The sequence below is a fragment of the Musca autumnalis genome, unplaced genomic scaffold (assembly GCF_047663935.1).
Source record: "Musca autumnalis isolate F117 unplaced genomic scaffold, ASM4766393v1 scaffold_2, whole genome shotgun sequence".
Lineage (NCBI taxonomy): Eukaryota > Metazoa > Arthropoda > Insecta > Diptera > Muscidae > Musca > Musca autumnalis.
In genome coordinates, this window is record NW_027411755.1 from 146,735,152 (window position 1) to 146,754,101 (window position 18,950).

The 18,950-nt window shown below is 36.1% G+C and overlaps 1 protein-coding gene across 1 annotated transcript in view; it reads right to left on the reverse strand.

Moving 5' to 3' along the window:
* Gyc32E (Guanylyl cyclase at 32E) overlaps positions 1 to 18,950 on the reverse strand; it is a 309,145-nt gene that overhangs the window by 55,009 nt on the left and 235,186 nt on the right. The window contains exons 15-18 of the mRNA XM_073966075.1: positions 10,974 to 11,071; positions 10,577 to 10,887; positions 9,974 to 10,143; positions 3,818 to 4,001 (exon numbers count right to left, since the gene is read on the reverse strand). Coding sequence (XP_073822176.1) covers positions 3,818 to 4,001; positions 9,974 to 10,143; positions 10,577 to 10,887; positions 10,974 to 11,071 — 763 coding nt within the window. The remainder of the gene's footprint in view (positions 1 to 3,817; positions 4,002 to 9,973; positions 10,144 to 10,576; positions 10,888 to 10,973; positions 11,072 to 18,950) is intronic.

Sequence of the window (18,950 nt, forward strand, 5' to 3'; positions counted from 1 at the left end):
TTTTTATCACACTAGCCTACGAAAAACATAATTTCGCTGTAAACAGGGCTATTAGGAAAACCTTCGGTAAAATGTCCAAAGGATCCTCGAACCAAACAAAAATGTTGGATTGGACAGATAGGGCCAACATTTGAACATAAACTAAGTTTTGACAATATTTAGAAATCCAAAGTTTGGACCAAATCGGTTGCTACGTCTATGAGAAATCGCGCGTACCATTTTAGCGAATATTTTCGAACTTTTGTAGGGGAGGTACCGGAAGGAGTGGACCTATAAGCAGCACCTTCGAATTTCATCTAATATTCGAAGAAATATTACAATATCCAAAGTGTGAATGAGCGCAGTATTCGGTTCGAGCTCTCCAGCCACTACATATGGTGTCATAGGGTTTTTTTTTGCAATTTTCGGGCTGTTTTATCAAGAAAGGTGGACTTGCCTCTGAAAAAACTTTTTGTGTGGGAGGTACCCGAAGGAGTGGACAAATATAGTCCATATTCGAACCTGATCTGTATCTGGCAGATATATTAGGATGTGCAAAGTATAGACCAAATCGGTCACTCCCTTCAAGAGTTATCGTACGCATAATTTTTCCGAACATTTTTGAAATTTTGTGAGGGAGGTACCTGAAGGAGTGTTCCGTTATAGCTTTTCTTCGAACGTAAACTAAGTTTGAACATAATATTACGAAGGCCATATTTTGGAGCTAATCGCCAGATCCGTTCGAAATTTTCAAAAAACACCTAAAATCTGGCTTCAAAATGTCAGCATCATTTGTTAATGGTAGACGCAGATCAAATTTTGAGAAGTTATACACTAGTGAAATGATCCTTATTTAGTTGCCTTCTACTTTTACTTTGACGGGAAAATCCTGAAAAGTGTGGTTTAATCACAAATCGAGAGAAAACAAAAAAAAGACACGTTGGCTTCAACCCATTTTTACCCATTATTTAACATAAATGTAGCCACATATCGATCGTAATATCGTTCTAAAGAGGACCAAAACGAACACCATCGGTATACATTTACAAACGATCTTCTGCTCTTAGGCACAAACGTTGAACTTTTGTGGGAGAGGTATCCATTTTACAAGCTAAACTAAGTGTGGACGAAATATTAGGAGATCCAAAGTTTGGACCAAATTGGTTGATAGGTTCGGTAGTTATCGTGCTCTCCAGCCACTACATATGGTGTCATAGGTGTTTTTTACACCTTTCGGGCTGTTTTCTCAAGAAGTATGGACTTGCCCCTGAATAAACTTTTACCGTCGTAATTGAGACAGCAAATGCAAGTTGCTTCAACAGAAATCAAAGTGATTCGAGAATAGGTCTTAAAGTAAACCTTTCCGAAATTTTGTGTAGGAGGTACCTGAAGGAGTGGACAAATATAGTTCATATTCGAACCTGATCCATATCTGGTAGATATATTAGTATGTGTAAAGTATGGACCAAATCGGCCAATCCCTTCAAGAGTTATCGTGCGCACAATTTTTCCGAACATTTTTTAACTTTTGTGGGGGAGGTACTTGAAGGAGTGGACCGATATGGCCTATCTTCGAACTTAAGCTAAGTTTGGACAAAATATTACGAAAGGCAAATTTTAGACAGAATCGGTTCATCCGTTCGAGTTTTAGCGTGCGCTCCAGCCAGGGGAGGTACCGGAAGGAGTGGACCGATATAACCCATCTTCGAACTTAAGCTTAGTTTGGACAAAATATTACGAAATGCAAATTTTAGACAGAATCGGTTCATTCGTTAGAGATTTATCGTGCGCTCCAGCCAGCCAGACAGACGGACGTGGTTAAATCATCTTCAAATTGTCTGAAACACATTTCGTCCAAACATATTTGGGGTCTAAAACAATTATATCGATGAGGCACATTTTGCCCGTCGTTAGCATAAATGCTGAGGGTATAAAAAGAATTTTCCCAAAAATCCCCAAATATTTTTCAGACTTCCCCAAAAATTCCGCAATTGCCCCAAATCGAATTATTTTTCCCCATTTCAGGAAAAAAATTCCCCATTTGGGGAAAAATCCCCAATACTGACAACGCTGTTCACGAGAGAGTAATACAATATTATGTCTCTTAGGTACTAAATACTTATGAACTATATCAAACTACACTAGTTTACCAAAGTATGAATATACTACAATTTGACGTATACTCAAAGGAATTAATAGTTAAAATCTACACGGTTTTGTAAACGTACTATTAGTGTAATAATCTTTTTAAATTGTGACGCCATTCATTGTAATCACTCTCTCTCTTATTTATTACCTCTGCCCCATTTGTTGTTTACAATCATCCGTCTGTGTGTATGTGTATTTGCGAATCGGTTAGGATTTCGCTTGACCATTGGAGAACTTCCTAGATTGAGAATGATAGAACAGTCCATTTTATCAACGAGGGGGTATAAATAAGTTAGAGTAGCAGGTAGGGGATGCTATCAGCTAAGAGTAACCTAAGTAAAGTAAAACTTTGTGCTTAGTATAGTAAAGAGTTAAAGAGGTAAAGTTTTGTTTGCAATTACGCTGTTAAAGCATTGTAGAATCGTAAAATAAACGAACCCTCGTTTTATAAGGTGCGAATCGTATCGAGTAATAAATCAACGAGGAATAAATCAACAATATTGTACATTCATTGACTTGCTTTTGGTTTGGAATATGTAGGCATTCATCATATGTACATATGTATGTATGCATATTTATTGGCATGTGTATTTATTTGTAAAATGTTGATTAGGGATATAACTTTTTGCACTTTTTTGCAAATATCAAAAATACCACCACATAGCCGTGTAGCGCATGAAAAACTATTATGAAATAAGGTGTAATTTTTTCTCTATCGCGAAAAAAGTTTCCGCACCAAATGCATTGAAGTTCAGTAATGCATTTTTTAATTTTAGCTGTTATGACAACATATTTGCTTTAAACTAAACTTTTTATTTTTTTGTAATCTAATTTAAAATCATTACCAAAGCGTTCTGGACCAATCTGTTCTCAAATCGCGCCATTTCGGAGCATTTTAGGAATTTTTGACACTATTGCAATTTTTGTTTTTTCTTTATAAACTCGTGAATTTTATGTTTATATTTATTGTACCTATTGGACAAGAGAATATGGTGTCATTTGCAACAAATTCGCGAAAGTTACAGACAGTTTTTAATGACTTTGCTTGTGAGAAATTTATTTTTGTCTATGAATATTTATTCAAACAAAGCAAATTTAAAATTATAAGTAGAAAAAATATCAAAAGTGTTTTAGTAATTACAGTCGGCGCGGAAACTTTTTTCACCGAATCGATCTTAGAAACGCGTTTTCATTATTAGAACAAAATTCCCCACGTGGTACTGGTGTTGTATTTTCGTAAAAAACATATACGATTCTCACAGGCAAAGTCAACAAAAACAGCCTGTAACTTTCGCGACTTCGTTGCAAATGACCCCATATTCTTTTGTCCGGTTGGTACAAAAAATATAAACATAAAATTCACGAGTTTATAAAGAAAAAGCAAAAATTGCAATAGTATCAAAATTTCCTAATATGCTCCAAATGGCGCGATTTGAGAACAAATTGGTCCAGAACGCTTTGATAATGATTTTAAATTAGACTACAAAAAAATAAAAATTTTAATTACTGAACTTCAATGCATTTGGTGCGGAAACTTTTTTCGCGATAGAGAAAAATTGACGCCGTATTTCATAATAGTTTTCCATGCTCTACACGGCTATGTGGTGGTATTTTTTTGGTTATAGCCCTAATGTTGATATCAAATTTAGTATGAAAGACAATAGGAATGAAGATAATGAGATATACTTACAATCCAGCTTGTAATTCCTTTAATTTCATACGAACTAAACGTATATCCGGTCGCATTTCAGGATCTTCTTCCCAACATGAACGCAAACACTGTCGCACATATTCCGGAATATCAAGTTGTGACAGTGATGGACGGAATATTCCATGATGTAATAGCTCTGGCTGTTTTACAAATGCCACTATTTCTGTAAATGGAGAAAAATTGAGTTTTATTATTTTACTAAAATGTATTTAATTTTTTAAAACTGCGAAGAAAACAATTAAAATATATTTGCCGGCTTTGCCGGCAAAATCAAATAAATAAATATACCCTCAGACTGTGTGAACTGAAACTTTTATTTACCGACAGATGGAATACCAGCTGCACAATCGAAATCCTTTCCCCAAGATTTATGTATTTATGAAGTTTTGAGGTATCAACTTGTCGACAGAAACATAGCAAAAATTCGGGTATTTTTTTAGGAATTCCGGACGTTACGTCGATTTGCTAATAGAAAAAATCGTAAACTTTTGAGGAGCAGTACCTACTAATGGAATGGACCAACATAGTCATTAACTCTAATTTTGGGAGTGTTTTCTTTCTTATCGTACCCCATAGCTTGTTGGTCACCGTAGGAGTTTTTAAAACTCTTGTGTGAGGCAGGTTCTGAAAGTAGTAGTTGCCCGATGTAGTTTTCGAACTTGATTTAGGTTTTGAGGGAAATATAACGATGCGCGAAGATTAGTTGGTCGCAGTAGGAAGTTTACCTTTTGGTTTTTCAAATGCAAATGTGTTTTTATACAATAACGGATATTTGGCCGCTGAATTGTAATTGTATGGCTTCTCAAAAAAAAAAAAAGTAATAATAATAATAACCCAATAGAAAATCAAGTCATCGACGACATTTTCGTCGACGATTCGTTGACGAAATTACCGAAATTGTCATGCACGACGCGATGCATGACCATGTCTTGCAAAGTTTCGTGCCAACAAACTCAAAAATGTTGAAAAAAGCGTGCTATGAAATGATTGTTCACATATTGATTCAAATATGCAATAATCATTTTGGAATAATTGTAAGATAACACTGTGCGACACGACAAAAAAATTAACCACATTCTGACACCGCAGCGTGATAGAAGACGAAAAATAAGAAGACACGTGTCTCGGCGTTTTTCCCTGTTACTTCGAATTTCGCGGTAATGGGCCCCCAAAGACCTGAGGCCTTGACGTCAAAAAGGACCACTTTGTCAGGCTCATATCTTTTAAACCGCTAAGAATTTTGGTTTAGTCGTGGAGGAAAAGTTGTAGCTGTCATCTTAAAAAATAATAATTTTGAAGACATAAAATCCATTCAACCTTATCTTCAATGTCAAAATCGTTAAGGTCAAGTTTGCGTTATAATTTTTTCTCAGATTTTGGCCTACAGATATCAAACCGATCAAAATTGAATCAAACAACCAACTACAAAAATGTACCTTAGATCTCAATAAACAACTTTCTAGAACATACGAACCCTGTAGAAATGGTTCTTATAGGTAAAAATAGCAAAACAAATCCAATTTTTATTTTCTTTTTTCGGTTTCTGCTCCATAGAAATTAAACCATTCAAAATTCAAGAAAACATTCAACCACAATAATGTAGCGAATATATCAGTATACAACTTTGTGAAACATCAGAGCCCACTACGAACTGTTCTTAAAGGTCAAAATAGCAAAAAACTTTAGAAAATATTTAAGAACCATTTCTACAGGGTTCGTATGTTCTAGAAAGTTGTTTATTGAGATCTAAGGTACATTTTTGTAGTTAGTTGTTTGATTCAATTTTGATCGGTTTGATATCTGTAGGCCAAAATCTGAGAAAAAATTATAACGGAAACTTGACCTTAACGATTTTGACCTTGAAGATAAGGTTGAATGGATTTTATGTCTTCACAATTATTATTCTTTAAGATGAGAGCTACAACTTTGCTTCCACGACTAAACCAAAATTCTTAGCGATTTAGAAGATATGAGCCTTACAAAATGGTCCTTTTTGACATCAAGGCCTCAGGTCTTTGGGGGCCCATTACCGCGAAATTCGAAGTAACAGAGAAAAACGCCGCGACACGTTTCTTCTTATTTTTCGTCTTCTATCACGCTGCGATGTCAGAATGTGGTTAATTTTTTTCGTGTCGCACAGTGTTATTTAACTAAAATGTATTTAATTTTTTAAAATTGCGAAGAAAACAATTAAAAAAGTATTAGTCGGCTTTGCCGGCAAAATCAAATAAATAAATATACCCTCAGCCTGTGTGAATTGAAACTTTTATTTACGGACAGATGGAATACCAGCTGCACAATCGAAATCCTTTCCCAAAGATTTATGTATTTATGGGGTTTTGACGTATCAACTTGCCGACAAAAACATAGAAAAAATTGGGGTATTTGTTTTAAGGATTACGGACGTTCCGCCGATATGCTAATAAAAAATTTTAAACTTTTGAGGAGCAGCGCCTACTGAAGGAATGGACCAACATAGTCAACAGAGGTAACTCTAATTTTGAGAGTGTTTTCTTTCTTACGGCGCCCCGTAGGCTGTTGGCCACCGTAGGAGTTTTTAAAAGCTATTGGGTCACTATGTCAAGCAGCAAGGACTTGGCCATATATAAAATTAGATAGTTGTAATTAGAATCAAAAACACTACCTTCGATGAAAATCTTCAAACAATCCTTGAACAGTCCTTAAAGTGCACAAAAGCGAAAATTTGGAATTTGTGTGAGAGAGGTTCTGAAAGTAGTAGTTGTCCGATGTAGTCTTCGAACTTGATTTAGGTTTTGAGGGAAATATTAATGATGTGCGAAGGTTGATTGGTTGGTTGCCATAGGAAGTTTATCTTCCGTATACATTTCAAAATGATTCTCAAACTGCTCTAAAACTGCACTGAAGCAAAAATTTTGAACTTTTTTGAGGGTGGTACCCAAAGGCGTTATCCGATATAGGCTTCTTGGAACTTAAGACATTTGCAAAATTTGCCAAATCGTACACTCAATTCGTAAGTTATGGTACTTAGTATTCATTTTATTTTAGAAAATATGCACGCAGAAAAATTTATGTTAGAAATAACAAATATTTGTTAGGGACTGGTTGCAAACAAATATATGCTTGGATCCAAACATAATCTGATTGGTGTTAAGCTTGATGATAGAAATTTTTTGTAAGTGAAAAAAGAAAGCTAAGTACTCGAACCCACACAGTCACCAAATTATGAGACATATCGACTGTGGAATGGCTTCTCTGTCCTAGAACTTTTGGTTTTTCAAATGCAAATGTGTTTTTATACAATAATGGATATTTGGCAGTTGAATTGATGACAAACGCTGAGAAACTGTGGAATGGCTTCTCTGAAAAACCAAAAGCTCTAGGGCAGAGAAGCCATTCCACAGTCGATATGTCTGAAGAGCTGCCCAACTAACAGCGAAACCGGTCAGATAATTTGGTGACTGTGTGGGTTCGAGTCCTTGACTTTCCTTTTTCACCTGCAAAAAATGTCGATTATCAAGCTTAAATTTAAACGAGAAAATTTAAAAAAAAATAGTAAATTAATAAATAAAAAATAGGCTGACCCCGGCTGGGATTTGAACCCACTTCCATCAAAACATATGAAAAAATGTTGTCACGGCGTATTAGCGTTCAAAAGCCAAACTCATAAAATAAAATTCAACGGCCAAATATCCGTTATTGTATAAAAACACATTTGCATTTGAAAACCCAAAAAGTTCCAGGACAGAGAAGCCATTCCACAGTCGATATCTCTGAAGAGTTGCCCAACTAACAGCGAAAGCGGCCACATAATTTGGTGACTGTGTGGGTTTGAGTCCTTGGCATTCCTTTTTCACTTGCAAACAATTTCCATCATCAAACTTAACTCTAAACGAAAATTAATAAAAATCTTAAAAAATTATCTTCGCTCTAAAAGGCAAATTTAAAAAAAAAAATCATTTGTTTGGGTCCAAACAAATATTTATATGTTTGCAATATTTTTTAACATATCTAAATTTTATTTGTTTGGGTACCAACATATTTTTTATGTTAGAACATATTTTTTATAAGTGGAGAGAGTATTATTGTCAAAGAGCGTAATAACCGGGCTCACACTTGTATGATAATAAAGAGCTGTTTGTGTGGTGCAATAGAAGACGCAGAAGCGACGACGACAAGGAGAAAACCCTGTTGCTGCTTTGGCGGTGTGTATGCGACCAAACGCTAGTGTTTCATTCTTGTTGTTGCGACTTATTCTTCAGCAGGCATTTTCTTGTAACTCACAGCCTAAGCGAAGGGAAAAAGAAAATATGTAATGGGTTACTATTTGTTGTTCCGTGTGGTCGTTTTTTTGCGAGAAATGCAGTTTGATTTATTTTGGGTCGCTCTAGTCGGTAAAGTGAACAAATAAAACAGTGTTTTGTGTTTTCTTAAAGTAAAAGTGCTTTTTAGTAAATTAAAATCCAATACATTTTATAATTGGAAATTTTATAATTGAATCCAAAAATGTGTATGTGTTTTATTTTACAACTAATGAGAAGTCTACAACGATCTTTCTATATTTTCTTATTCTTCTTTTTACAAGTGTGTTTATTTAACAGTTTTATTATTTAAATTTTTTTATAAATTACTAGCTGAACCCGGTGCGCTTTGCTGCCCCGACTACGAATGCCATAATTATTTTAACGTTTTTAATATTTTAACGAATAAATATAGGAGATATGAAGGCGTTATATACCTATTCAGGGTTGTTATGGAGCTAATATGGTATTTTTGTATGTTTCAGACGGTACCACTCCTCCGAAAGCCTTTCGGCCTATAAGTATTCCTAATATATATCATAATAAAACATAAATAAAAATCTTAAGAAGTCTCTCAAAGACATGATACTTAATAGCTGTAGCCTAGGTCAATTCCTTCTCGACTATAAGTACTTCTGTAAATAATGATGACTTTTACTGACTGCTAAGTCTTCAAAATTTCATTGAAATTGAACATACGTAACAAAAACATGAAATCGACCGAAAATATATATGGGTAGCTATATTCCTATATGAACCGATCTCGATATAATTTGTCAAACTTATTTTTAGACCAAATGCCGTCTCACATTTATATTTTGTGCATAAAATACAGAAAATCAGTGAAATTGGACATATGTAGTGTGTCCAAATCTGAACCGGTCTCGATGTAATTTGGCACATTTATTTTTGGAACAAATTCCGTCAGACATCCCAAATTTCAGCGACATTGGACACATATAGCGTGTTTAGAGCATATAATACAGAAAATCGGTCTAAAATATAGATAGGAGCAATATCCAAATCTGAACCGATTTCGATATGATTTGGCACATTTATGTCTAGACCAAATCCCGTTACGCATTCCAAATTTCACCGAAATTGGACATAAATAGCGAGTTTGGTGCTTAAAATACAGGAAATTGGCCGAAAATATATACAGGAGCTATATTCAAATCTGAACCGTTTTCGATATAATTCGGCACATTTATGTCTAGACCAAATTCCGTTACACATTTCAAATTTCAGCGAAAGTGGACATATATACAGTGTTTGGTGCATCAAATGCGGAAAATCGGCCAAAAATATATATGGGAGCTATATCCAAATCTGAACCGATTTCGATATAATTTGGTACATTTATTTCTAGACCAAGTTTTGTAACACATTCCAAATTTCAGTGTTTGGTACATAAAATAAGGAAATCGGCCGAAAATATATGTATGTGGGAGCTATATCCAAATCTGAATCGATTTGAATATAATGTAGTAAATTTATTTCTACATCAAATTCCGTCACACATACAAAATTTGGAAATTGTATCTGCAATAGTTCTAAAGATACTTGCATACAAAATCTAATTTTTTTGGAGGTACCTCCGGTTTTGATGCTATACCTCCACATCAACGCGAAATTTCAAAAAATGATATAGCCTATTTTCATTCCAGGCCATGTAGCAATGCACCGTAAACATTTCAGTAAGATCTGTTCAGCGTTTTTCGAGTCTATAAGGCACAAACAAACAAACAAACAGACAAACAAATTTCAATTTTTTATCAGACAGACGGACAAAATGACAATTACCACTATTTCAACTGTTTCCAAACATTTCATTTATTTTCATTTAATTACTTACCCTCGTGTGAGTAGGATGTAGTGCCCCAAGGCCCTTTACGACCAATAATCTCATATAAGACAATGCCAAATGCATAGACGTCGCCTTTTTGTGTGCCACGAGCAGGAGGCGTTGGATCTCTTAACAGTTCAGGAGCTTTCCACAAGGCACGTTTTAATTCCAATTCTCTTCTGGAAGGACAAATAAAATAAATCAACAACAATAACAGCAATTATTATTGCTTACAAGGAAATACCATTTGTGTGGGAAGAAAGAAAATAAAATGGAAAAAGGCAAGGGACAAATATGAAGGCGCACGGAAAAAAGGAGCACCAGAAAAAAAATAAGTTTTGTTAGCGATGTTACAATATTTTACAAGCTGTTTCCACTTTTTAATGTAAACTTTTGTTATTTTTCGAAAAGGCATAAAGGCATTAACCACTGCAAAGTGGTTATCTCTTACTATGTCAAGTTATATTGTAGAAAGTCAACACAGAAAAAGAAAGCAAATTAAGTTACATCAAGAGCATGACTTTCTCCTCCGGCCAGCGGACACAGCTTGTTCAACAGGAGAAGAAAAAAAACCAAAACGAACATTTTCATATTTACTTATAATGCACTTACTTGTGCGGTTCCTCTTGCCCACATTTAAATTCATGCAGGCCAAAATCTGATATTTGACAAACCCAACGTGAATCAATCAGACAATTGCTGGATCTCAAATTACCGTGGGATATAATTTCCGAATCATGTAGGGCAATCATACCCTTTATAATGTCACTGACCAACGATGATATGAACATATGATCCAAATGTAAATCTTCATTAGCCAAGACATCTTCGAGGCTACCACGTGCACAATAGGTTGTAAAAATTATGACATTTCCATGATCAATTGAGGCACCAATAAAGTTTATGATATTTTCATGGCGTAACTGAAACACGAAAAAAATACACCAATGAACAAAACATTTGAGCTTTTTATTCGTTGCATTACAAAATTTAAAGAAATTTAACTCACCTCTCGCATTTGTTTTAATTCCTTACGAATGGAACGTGTTATATCTACGGATTTCTTATAAACTCGTTTCATGGCTACTATGTTGCCACGATATAAACCTAAAAGAGGGAAATTGACGTAATTAGGCTTCAGGAGTTAACATTAATAAACAAGTAAAAAATAATTAAGCTCGGCCAGGCCTCCACCATGAAATATTCCGAAATTTTATAAAATAATTTATTTTTACAATTTTATGTGTAGATTTTTTTGAACACTGGGAACACCAAATTCCTAATTTTAGTTAATAAGGTCAGGTAAAATTGTTAGGTACCGTTATATGGGCGATATACCACAAAGTGGACCAATATTCACTATTTTTGATAGAGAAGTTTCGGTGATACCGTTTTAAAGGACCACACCAAAACGTTGACCATTGTTGACTATTTTTGGTTGAGAAGTTTTGTGGATATCGGGAAAATAAAATATCAAACTACAAGTATTTCGCTAAACAAAAGCTTAAATACTGGATTTACCTAGAATGGGTGCTATAAAGAGACATGGAAATATATTGAAATTTTTGGTGGAGAAGTTTCGTGACTACAGGAAACTTCAAATGTCAAATTCAGTTACAAAACCAAAAAACAAATACGTCTCAAAATACCGAAAATCCGAAGTACGGTTATAATGCTCTATCTCTTCTAGTTTCGGAGATATCACGACTTTTTGATAGGTCTACTTTTAATGCTCTATCTCTTCTAGTTTCAGAGATATCACGACTTTTTTATAAGTCTACTTTTAATGCTCTATCTCTTCTGGTTTCGGAGATATCACGACTTTTTTATAGGTCTACCTTTAATGCTCTATCTCTTCTAGTTTCGGAGATCTCACGACTTTTTGATAGGTCGACATGAACCTATGTTGACAGTTTTTTGGGGAGAAATGCTATGACCTCTAAGAACCTTAAATGTCAAATTACAGCTGATTCGGATAAAAATTTTAGCTAAAATCTTCAAAATACCGAAAATCCAAGGTACTGTTATATGGGGGTTATCCCTAAACATGGACCTATGTTGACATTTTTTGGTTGAGATGTGTTGTGACCTCTAAGAACCTCAAATGCCAAATTGCAGCTAGTTCGGTTAAAAATTGTAGCTCAAATCCTCAAAATACCGAAAATCCGAGGTACTGTTATATGGGAGTTATACCAAAACATGGATCTATGTTGACAGTTTTTTGGGGAGAAGTGCTATCACCTCTAAGAACCTTAAATGTCAAATTACAGCTGATTCGGATAAAAATTGTAGCTAAAATCTTCAAAATACCGAAAATCGGTGGTACTGTTGTATGGGGGTTATACCTAAACATGGATCTATGTTTACAATTTTTGGTGGAGGAGTTTTGTGGCCCCTAAGAACCTCAAATGTCAAATTACAGTTAGTTGGGTTAACAAATGTAGCTAAAAATACTCAAAATACCTAAAATCGGAGCTACTGGGGGTTGTACCTAAATATTGACCTATGTCGACAGTATTTGGTGGAGAATGTTGTGACCTCTAGAACCACAAATTCCAAATTACAGACAGTTCGGTTAAAAATTGTAGCTAAAATCCTCCAAATACCGAAAATCCGAGGGTCTCTTATATTGGGGTTATACCTATACATGGATCTATGTTGACAGTTTTTTGGAGAGAAGTGTTGTGACCTCTAAGAACCTCAAATGTCAAATAACAGCTAGTTCGGTTAAAAATTGTAGCTAAATTCCTCAAAGTACCGAAAATCGGAGGGCGGCTATACCTAAACATGAGAGTGATAATTGGTCTAGTTATAGAGAGTTCACTATTCAACGCTTCAGAGTTCAGCCCACCCTTCTGATATTCGGGTAGTAGAGAGGACGAGACATCATCACTGCTGCAGCCGCTTGCCATATAACTGCTAGCCGAGTACCGGAAGTGAGACCAAATTTCCAAGCAGAGGCGGCGGGATTAACAAATGCACGTCATGAGCTTCGTCGAGCCAACCCCAGTGATCCAAAGTGGGGAAGCTGACACTGGAAGTTAACAGGTTGGTCGGTGAGCTAAGCATAACAAGTAGTTAAATCATCTGAAGCGTTGCAACATTAAATCACAGTTAAATGACTCTCGAACCCTGGAAACATAGAAGATATGACATCTGTCACATTTGGCGACGTTAAGGTGAGAACACAATGGATTTTTGTTGCTTATTTTTTAAGCCTCGCCTCAAAGCTCAAACGAAGCAAAGCTTCAGGCGACAAAATTAAAATTTTTTCAACTTTTGAATTCTTCGCCTGGCTTCATATTTGGCATTTCGTTTCGACATTCAATTGGACGTAAACACGTGTTCAATCTTAAAAATAGAGTTTGGCTATGATTTTCATGCTCAGAACTAATTATTTACGAACAATTCATATAAAAAATGGAATATTTTTTAATAAATTGAAATAATTTTGTTTATAGCGCCCATGCGATACCAAGAAATAAGCGGCCTGGTGAAGAAATAAGCTAAGCAGAAAAATGAAGCGAAGAGCTGACTGTGTTCTCACCTTTAGGCTGACTGATCCGAAGTGGTTCGCATGTTATTTTAATCGACAGTTTGTCGTGCACACCCCTGGAGTGACAGGGCGAAGAGAAAAGTACTACGTCGCATTAGATTTCTTCCAGCCCAGAAGGAACCATAAACATTTGCACATGCCATCAGTAACGCTAAATCATCCATAGCGTTGGGACCTAATGGAATCTTTATGGTAATTTAAGTTCTCAACCTGTCGCTAGCCACATCGTTCCTGAAGTCTAGAAAAAGGACTGGGTGGTCCCGCTACTGGAGTCAGGCAATGGTTTTTGTCGACCGTAGCAAAGACTCCTGAAGATTTACTCCTCCCCAACGTCAGGAATAGCTATCCAGTTGCCGATCATTAGCATTCGAGGACTCAAGCAGATCAAGCTGTGCGATAGGACCTTGATGGTGGTGCTAGACTTATCACTTAGCCTTTGAGGACATTGAGCAAACTACCATCCAGCGAAGTTTGAAATGTTGGATAACTAATTATATGTGTGGACGTCAGTCGTACGTGGATCTCAGGAACAATAAGTCTAAGCCTCGTAGAGTGAAACAGGGAGTTTATCAAAGTGGGGTGATATCTCCTAAACTGTTTAACCTCTACCTATCCTATAATCCACTCCCTTCAAACCGCACTGAGATCGTAACGAATGTGAATGAGTGAACGATCATGGCGTCAGGTACCTTCCCTGATCTCATTTGTGAATGGTTGAACTCATATTTTACTGATCGTAACACCTTCTTCCGCGCGAGAAATATGCAAATATCCGCCACTATATCTACGGCCATTTTGTTCACTGCAGGAGTGAGCAGTAGAATGAGTAGAATGTAGAAGGTCGATGGTAGCAGAATTCCAACTATCAATAACCCCAAGATTGTGGGGGTAATATTCGACAGCATGTTCACGTCGTCCGCGCATGCCACAGCGATAGATCGGCCTGTGGTAAGCTATGCGGCACCAGTCAGAATCCTCAGAGTGCAGCCCTGAGAACTGCACGCCTTCAGTGACCATCTACATGAGAAGACAAATATTCTTCCAGTATATAAACACCGTGGTATTCTTTCGTTACAGTGGTCTTCATAATCACAATATGGTCGACAGGACCCCCCCCCAGGTGTCGTGACAGGAGGGATATTTATGATATAGAAAGGGAGAAACCTTAGATCAACAAGTCTATCAAGCAGTTTTAAATAGAATTCGCACAGATACATTCGCAGATGCCATAAACAACTATCGTGTACGTGCGGTCTTCTGGGAATATCCCCCTTCTATCCCTGCTGAGGAGCGTCAGCGTCATTGACTTGGTGTAAATCTTTAAGAACCAGGAGTTCAAAAAGAAACACCATAATACGAAGGGTATAATTATATTCGTCATTCCGTATGTAACACATCGAAATATTTGCCGGAAACCCTAAAAAGTATATATATTCGTCATCAGCATAAAATTCTAAGTCCATATAACAATGTCCGTCCTAACCGTCCGTCTGTCTTTTGAAATTAAGATACAGCTCGCAATATTTAAGGTGCAACTCTATAATTTGGTACAGAAGTTTCTATTACTCTTAGGATGTTTGGTATTGAAAATGGGTTATAATGGTCCACGTTTTGATATAGCCCCCATAGAACGGTACCTTCCGTTTTTTGGTATGTTGAAGGTTGTGGCCTCAATATTTTTTCTTTGGGTGTATAAAACTTTCCATCTGAAATTTGTCGGTAGCGGTCATTATAAAAACGAAATTTATGGTATTTGGTCTTCGATTGGGGTATAAAACATTATAAAAAACAGTTATTAGTATAGGTCCACATTTTCATATATCCCCCATAGGAGAGTACCTCCCGATTTACGGCATTTTGAAGGTTGTGAGCTCAACATCAAACCGAAATGGCTGAAATTTAGCATTTAGTTTTCATTTTGGCTTCTAAATTTTCCACTAGAAATTTATCAGTATAGATCCACGTTTAGGTCTAGCACCCATAGAGCGGTACCTCCTGATTTTCGGTATGTTGAAGTCTGTGGCCTCAATAACCCACTAAAATGGTTATAATTTTGTATTTATTCTTTATTGGCGGTATTAAACTGTCCACCTGAAATTTGTCGGCATAGGTCCACGTCTTCATATTGACCTCATTGAAGATTTTCTGTATTAAGTAGGTTGTGGCCTCAATATCCAGCCGAAAGGCTGAAATTTGGCATTTAGTTTTAAGTAGGGTTTTCAAGCTTTCCCCCAAAAATGTGTTAGTATAAGCCCACGTTTTGGTATAGCCGCCATAGAGCGGTATCTCCCGATATTCGGTATTTTGAAGGCTGTGGCCTTAATATCCCAAAAAATGGTTAAAATTTGGTATTTTTTTTGTCGGTATCGGTCTACGTCTTCATATAGCCCCCATAGGACGGTCCCTCCCGAATTTCGGTATTTTGAAGGCTGTGGCCTCAATATCCCAGGAAAATGGTTTAAATTAGGTATTTAGTCTTTGTTGCGGTATTAAAATTTCCACCTGAAATTTGTCGGTATAGGTCTACGTCTTCATATAGCTCCCAAAGATGGGTACCTGACGATTTTCGGTATTTTAAAGGTTGTGACCTGAAATTTGTCGTTATAGGCCTCAATTTCTTATCAAAATGGCTGAAATTTAGGTTTTAGTGTTCGTTGGGGATGGCGGATGAGCTTAGTACTTTGGTATAACTCGTGGTGGAGGGTATAAAGAGTTCAGCCCAGCCGAACTTTACTTCATTCTTATAGTACGTTTATCTATAAACGGATTTAACAAACCCACTGAGTTTCAAATGTCAACTCCATTGCTTAGTCCCAATTTACATTGGGCGAGTTTACTTGCGGCAATTGTCATTTTGTAGGAGAGAGAGGTGAGGCATATGGTAACTCTTTGCCTCTCAGCACCCTCTCTCACCTACAAACTGACAATTGCCGCAAGTAAACTCGCCCAATGTAAATTGGGACTTATATTTCAAATCAATCCTGCAAAAGGCTTTAAAAAACATGGTCTTACGTTTTTATACCATAGTATGTAGGGTATAGTAAGTTTGTTTTTCCACGTTTGGGTACAGCCCAAATAAAAATGTGCCTCCCAATTCTCGATATATTGAGGATTTTGGCTATAATTTTTAACCGTAGTTTGATATTTCAGGTTCTCAGTAGTCACAAAAGTTCTCCACCAAAAATCCTCAACATAGGTCCATACTTGTATATAGCCCCCATATAAGGGTACCTTCCGATTTTATGAATTTTGTGGGTATTGGTTACCATTTTTAATCGAATTAGCTGTTAAATAATATTTGAGGTTCTCAGTGGTCACAAAAGTTCTCCACCAAAACTCGTTAACATAGGTCCATATTGTATATAGTTCACATATAATAGTCCGGTCAAAATAGAGATGCGTATAAGGGGGAAATAGCAAAAATTCCCACAAAGCTGAATTTTGGTGGAGAGCTAGGGTTGGCCATTAGAAGCAACGTCCTAAAAGTCCCCATCGATACCATGTGTGCAAAACAAGTTATTCGGGGTCAAAGGTCATTTTTGGAGGCATTATTCAGTTTTTTTAATTTTCTCAAAAACGGTAAGACTTAGCAAAAGCCGGCTAAAGTAAAAGTTGTAGATTCAATAATTGTCTACAAGAGTGGTCTTTATGATTCTTAAAAAAGACTTACCATTTTCGAGATATCGCGATCTAAAGGTCAAATAAAAAATTAGCCGCGTAAGTACTTTATGAGACTAACCGGTTAAAGTAATGACACTATGTGTTAGATACTTACATAAGCTTTCAAACGATATCCACTTTGCAGTAATCGGTTCAGTGGAACCGGGTCTAACCCGGTTTTTAAATTTGGCCTTTCTGGTCGAATAACCGGCGAACCGGATCCGCAACCGCTGAAAATTATACATTTCCGTAATCAGCGCAACAATCCCTACCTTCGGACCAAACTTGAAAAAAATCGGAGAGTTTTCGTTGGGGTCATTCCCGTTGGGCTTTCGATTATACATTAGGGTTATGACTTTTTTACAACCTCATATCCCTGTATCATAGCGTGATGAGTTTTGCCATATGATAACATAAAATCTTAATTATAAGGTGATTAGGTGAAAAAACCTCACGCACAAAATGATTTTAAAATTTGAATTTATCAAAATTCTGGACAATTTTTTGAAGTCACTGAAAACAGATATATAATTGAAAATAAACTTTAGAGCCACATGAGATAATTAAAATGACATAAAATTTATTTCTCACTATTTTTCTTCAATTCTGTAGTGCGATTCTGTAACTCCTTAACGACAGAATTAACGACGAATGTCGGTAGTTAACGATACTTTTCGGTAAGTGCTATTCTGTATACCAATTTTAATGATTTTTGTCGGTAAATTTTGTCGTTAATTACCGAAAATTATTGTTAAGTTAACAACCAAAAAAAAGTAGTCGTTAAGATTTAACGACAGTACATTATTGCAATATTTTGCTGAATTCTTTTAAGAACGGCGTTTTTATATGAACATATGTTATGTTAATAAGGAGGGGACACACGGTAAATTCCGCTTTATTGAGAAAAATAAGGGTTAACTATGTAGGAGAACATGGGGCAGCTTCGCCACTGTTGTGCTTTCGCCAGCGCCGATTTTATTGAAGCTGCATAAAGATCACCAAAGAGAAAGTTGTAGATCTTCGATTAACTCATAACGTTCCCTTGGACGATCTACATGTAGCATCAATTAAATCGGCGCTGGCAAAGACGCAAAAGTGGCAAAGCTGCCCCATGCTACCCTATCCTTATTATTAAAGGCAAAAAACGTTAGGTAAATCTTTAAAAGAACTCAAGTGTGGTACTGTTATATAAGACCTATACATACTATCTTTCTACGAGGCCAAAACGTGTATAGTATTCCTATAACCTACTTTGTTCTGTGATAATATTATAGATTTAAACTCAGCATCACTAATAATCAGAATGCTAAAAATGGCGTATATGTTCGGATTTCCGAACTTTTCATACTCTCCGCTATGAGAAATTCGATTTGATGTGGGCGTGAATTGAATATATGAATATATAAACTCAAATGACGGTAACGTGGATCCACGTACATCATTGTAGGGGCTTAAGTAATTTCAAAACTCAATATTCATATGGCAAAATTAACTCTTCGTTTTATTGCGGTGTTAAAAATGTCTTGATCTGTACATGCATAATAACACAATTCACTCAAAAGTGACCTTTTGACCAATGATTCTGATTACACTGTCCTGCCCACTCCAAACATATAATGCCTTGTCGAGCTATTACTTGGATGCGAATGACTGTTTATTCATATCCTGGAATAAAACCACGAAAATCTATGAGATTTATTTGACTCCTACACATACATACATACACACTTGACGTTTTAGAAGTTGAAATAATACTTGTGTCGCATTGTT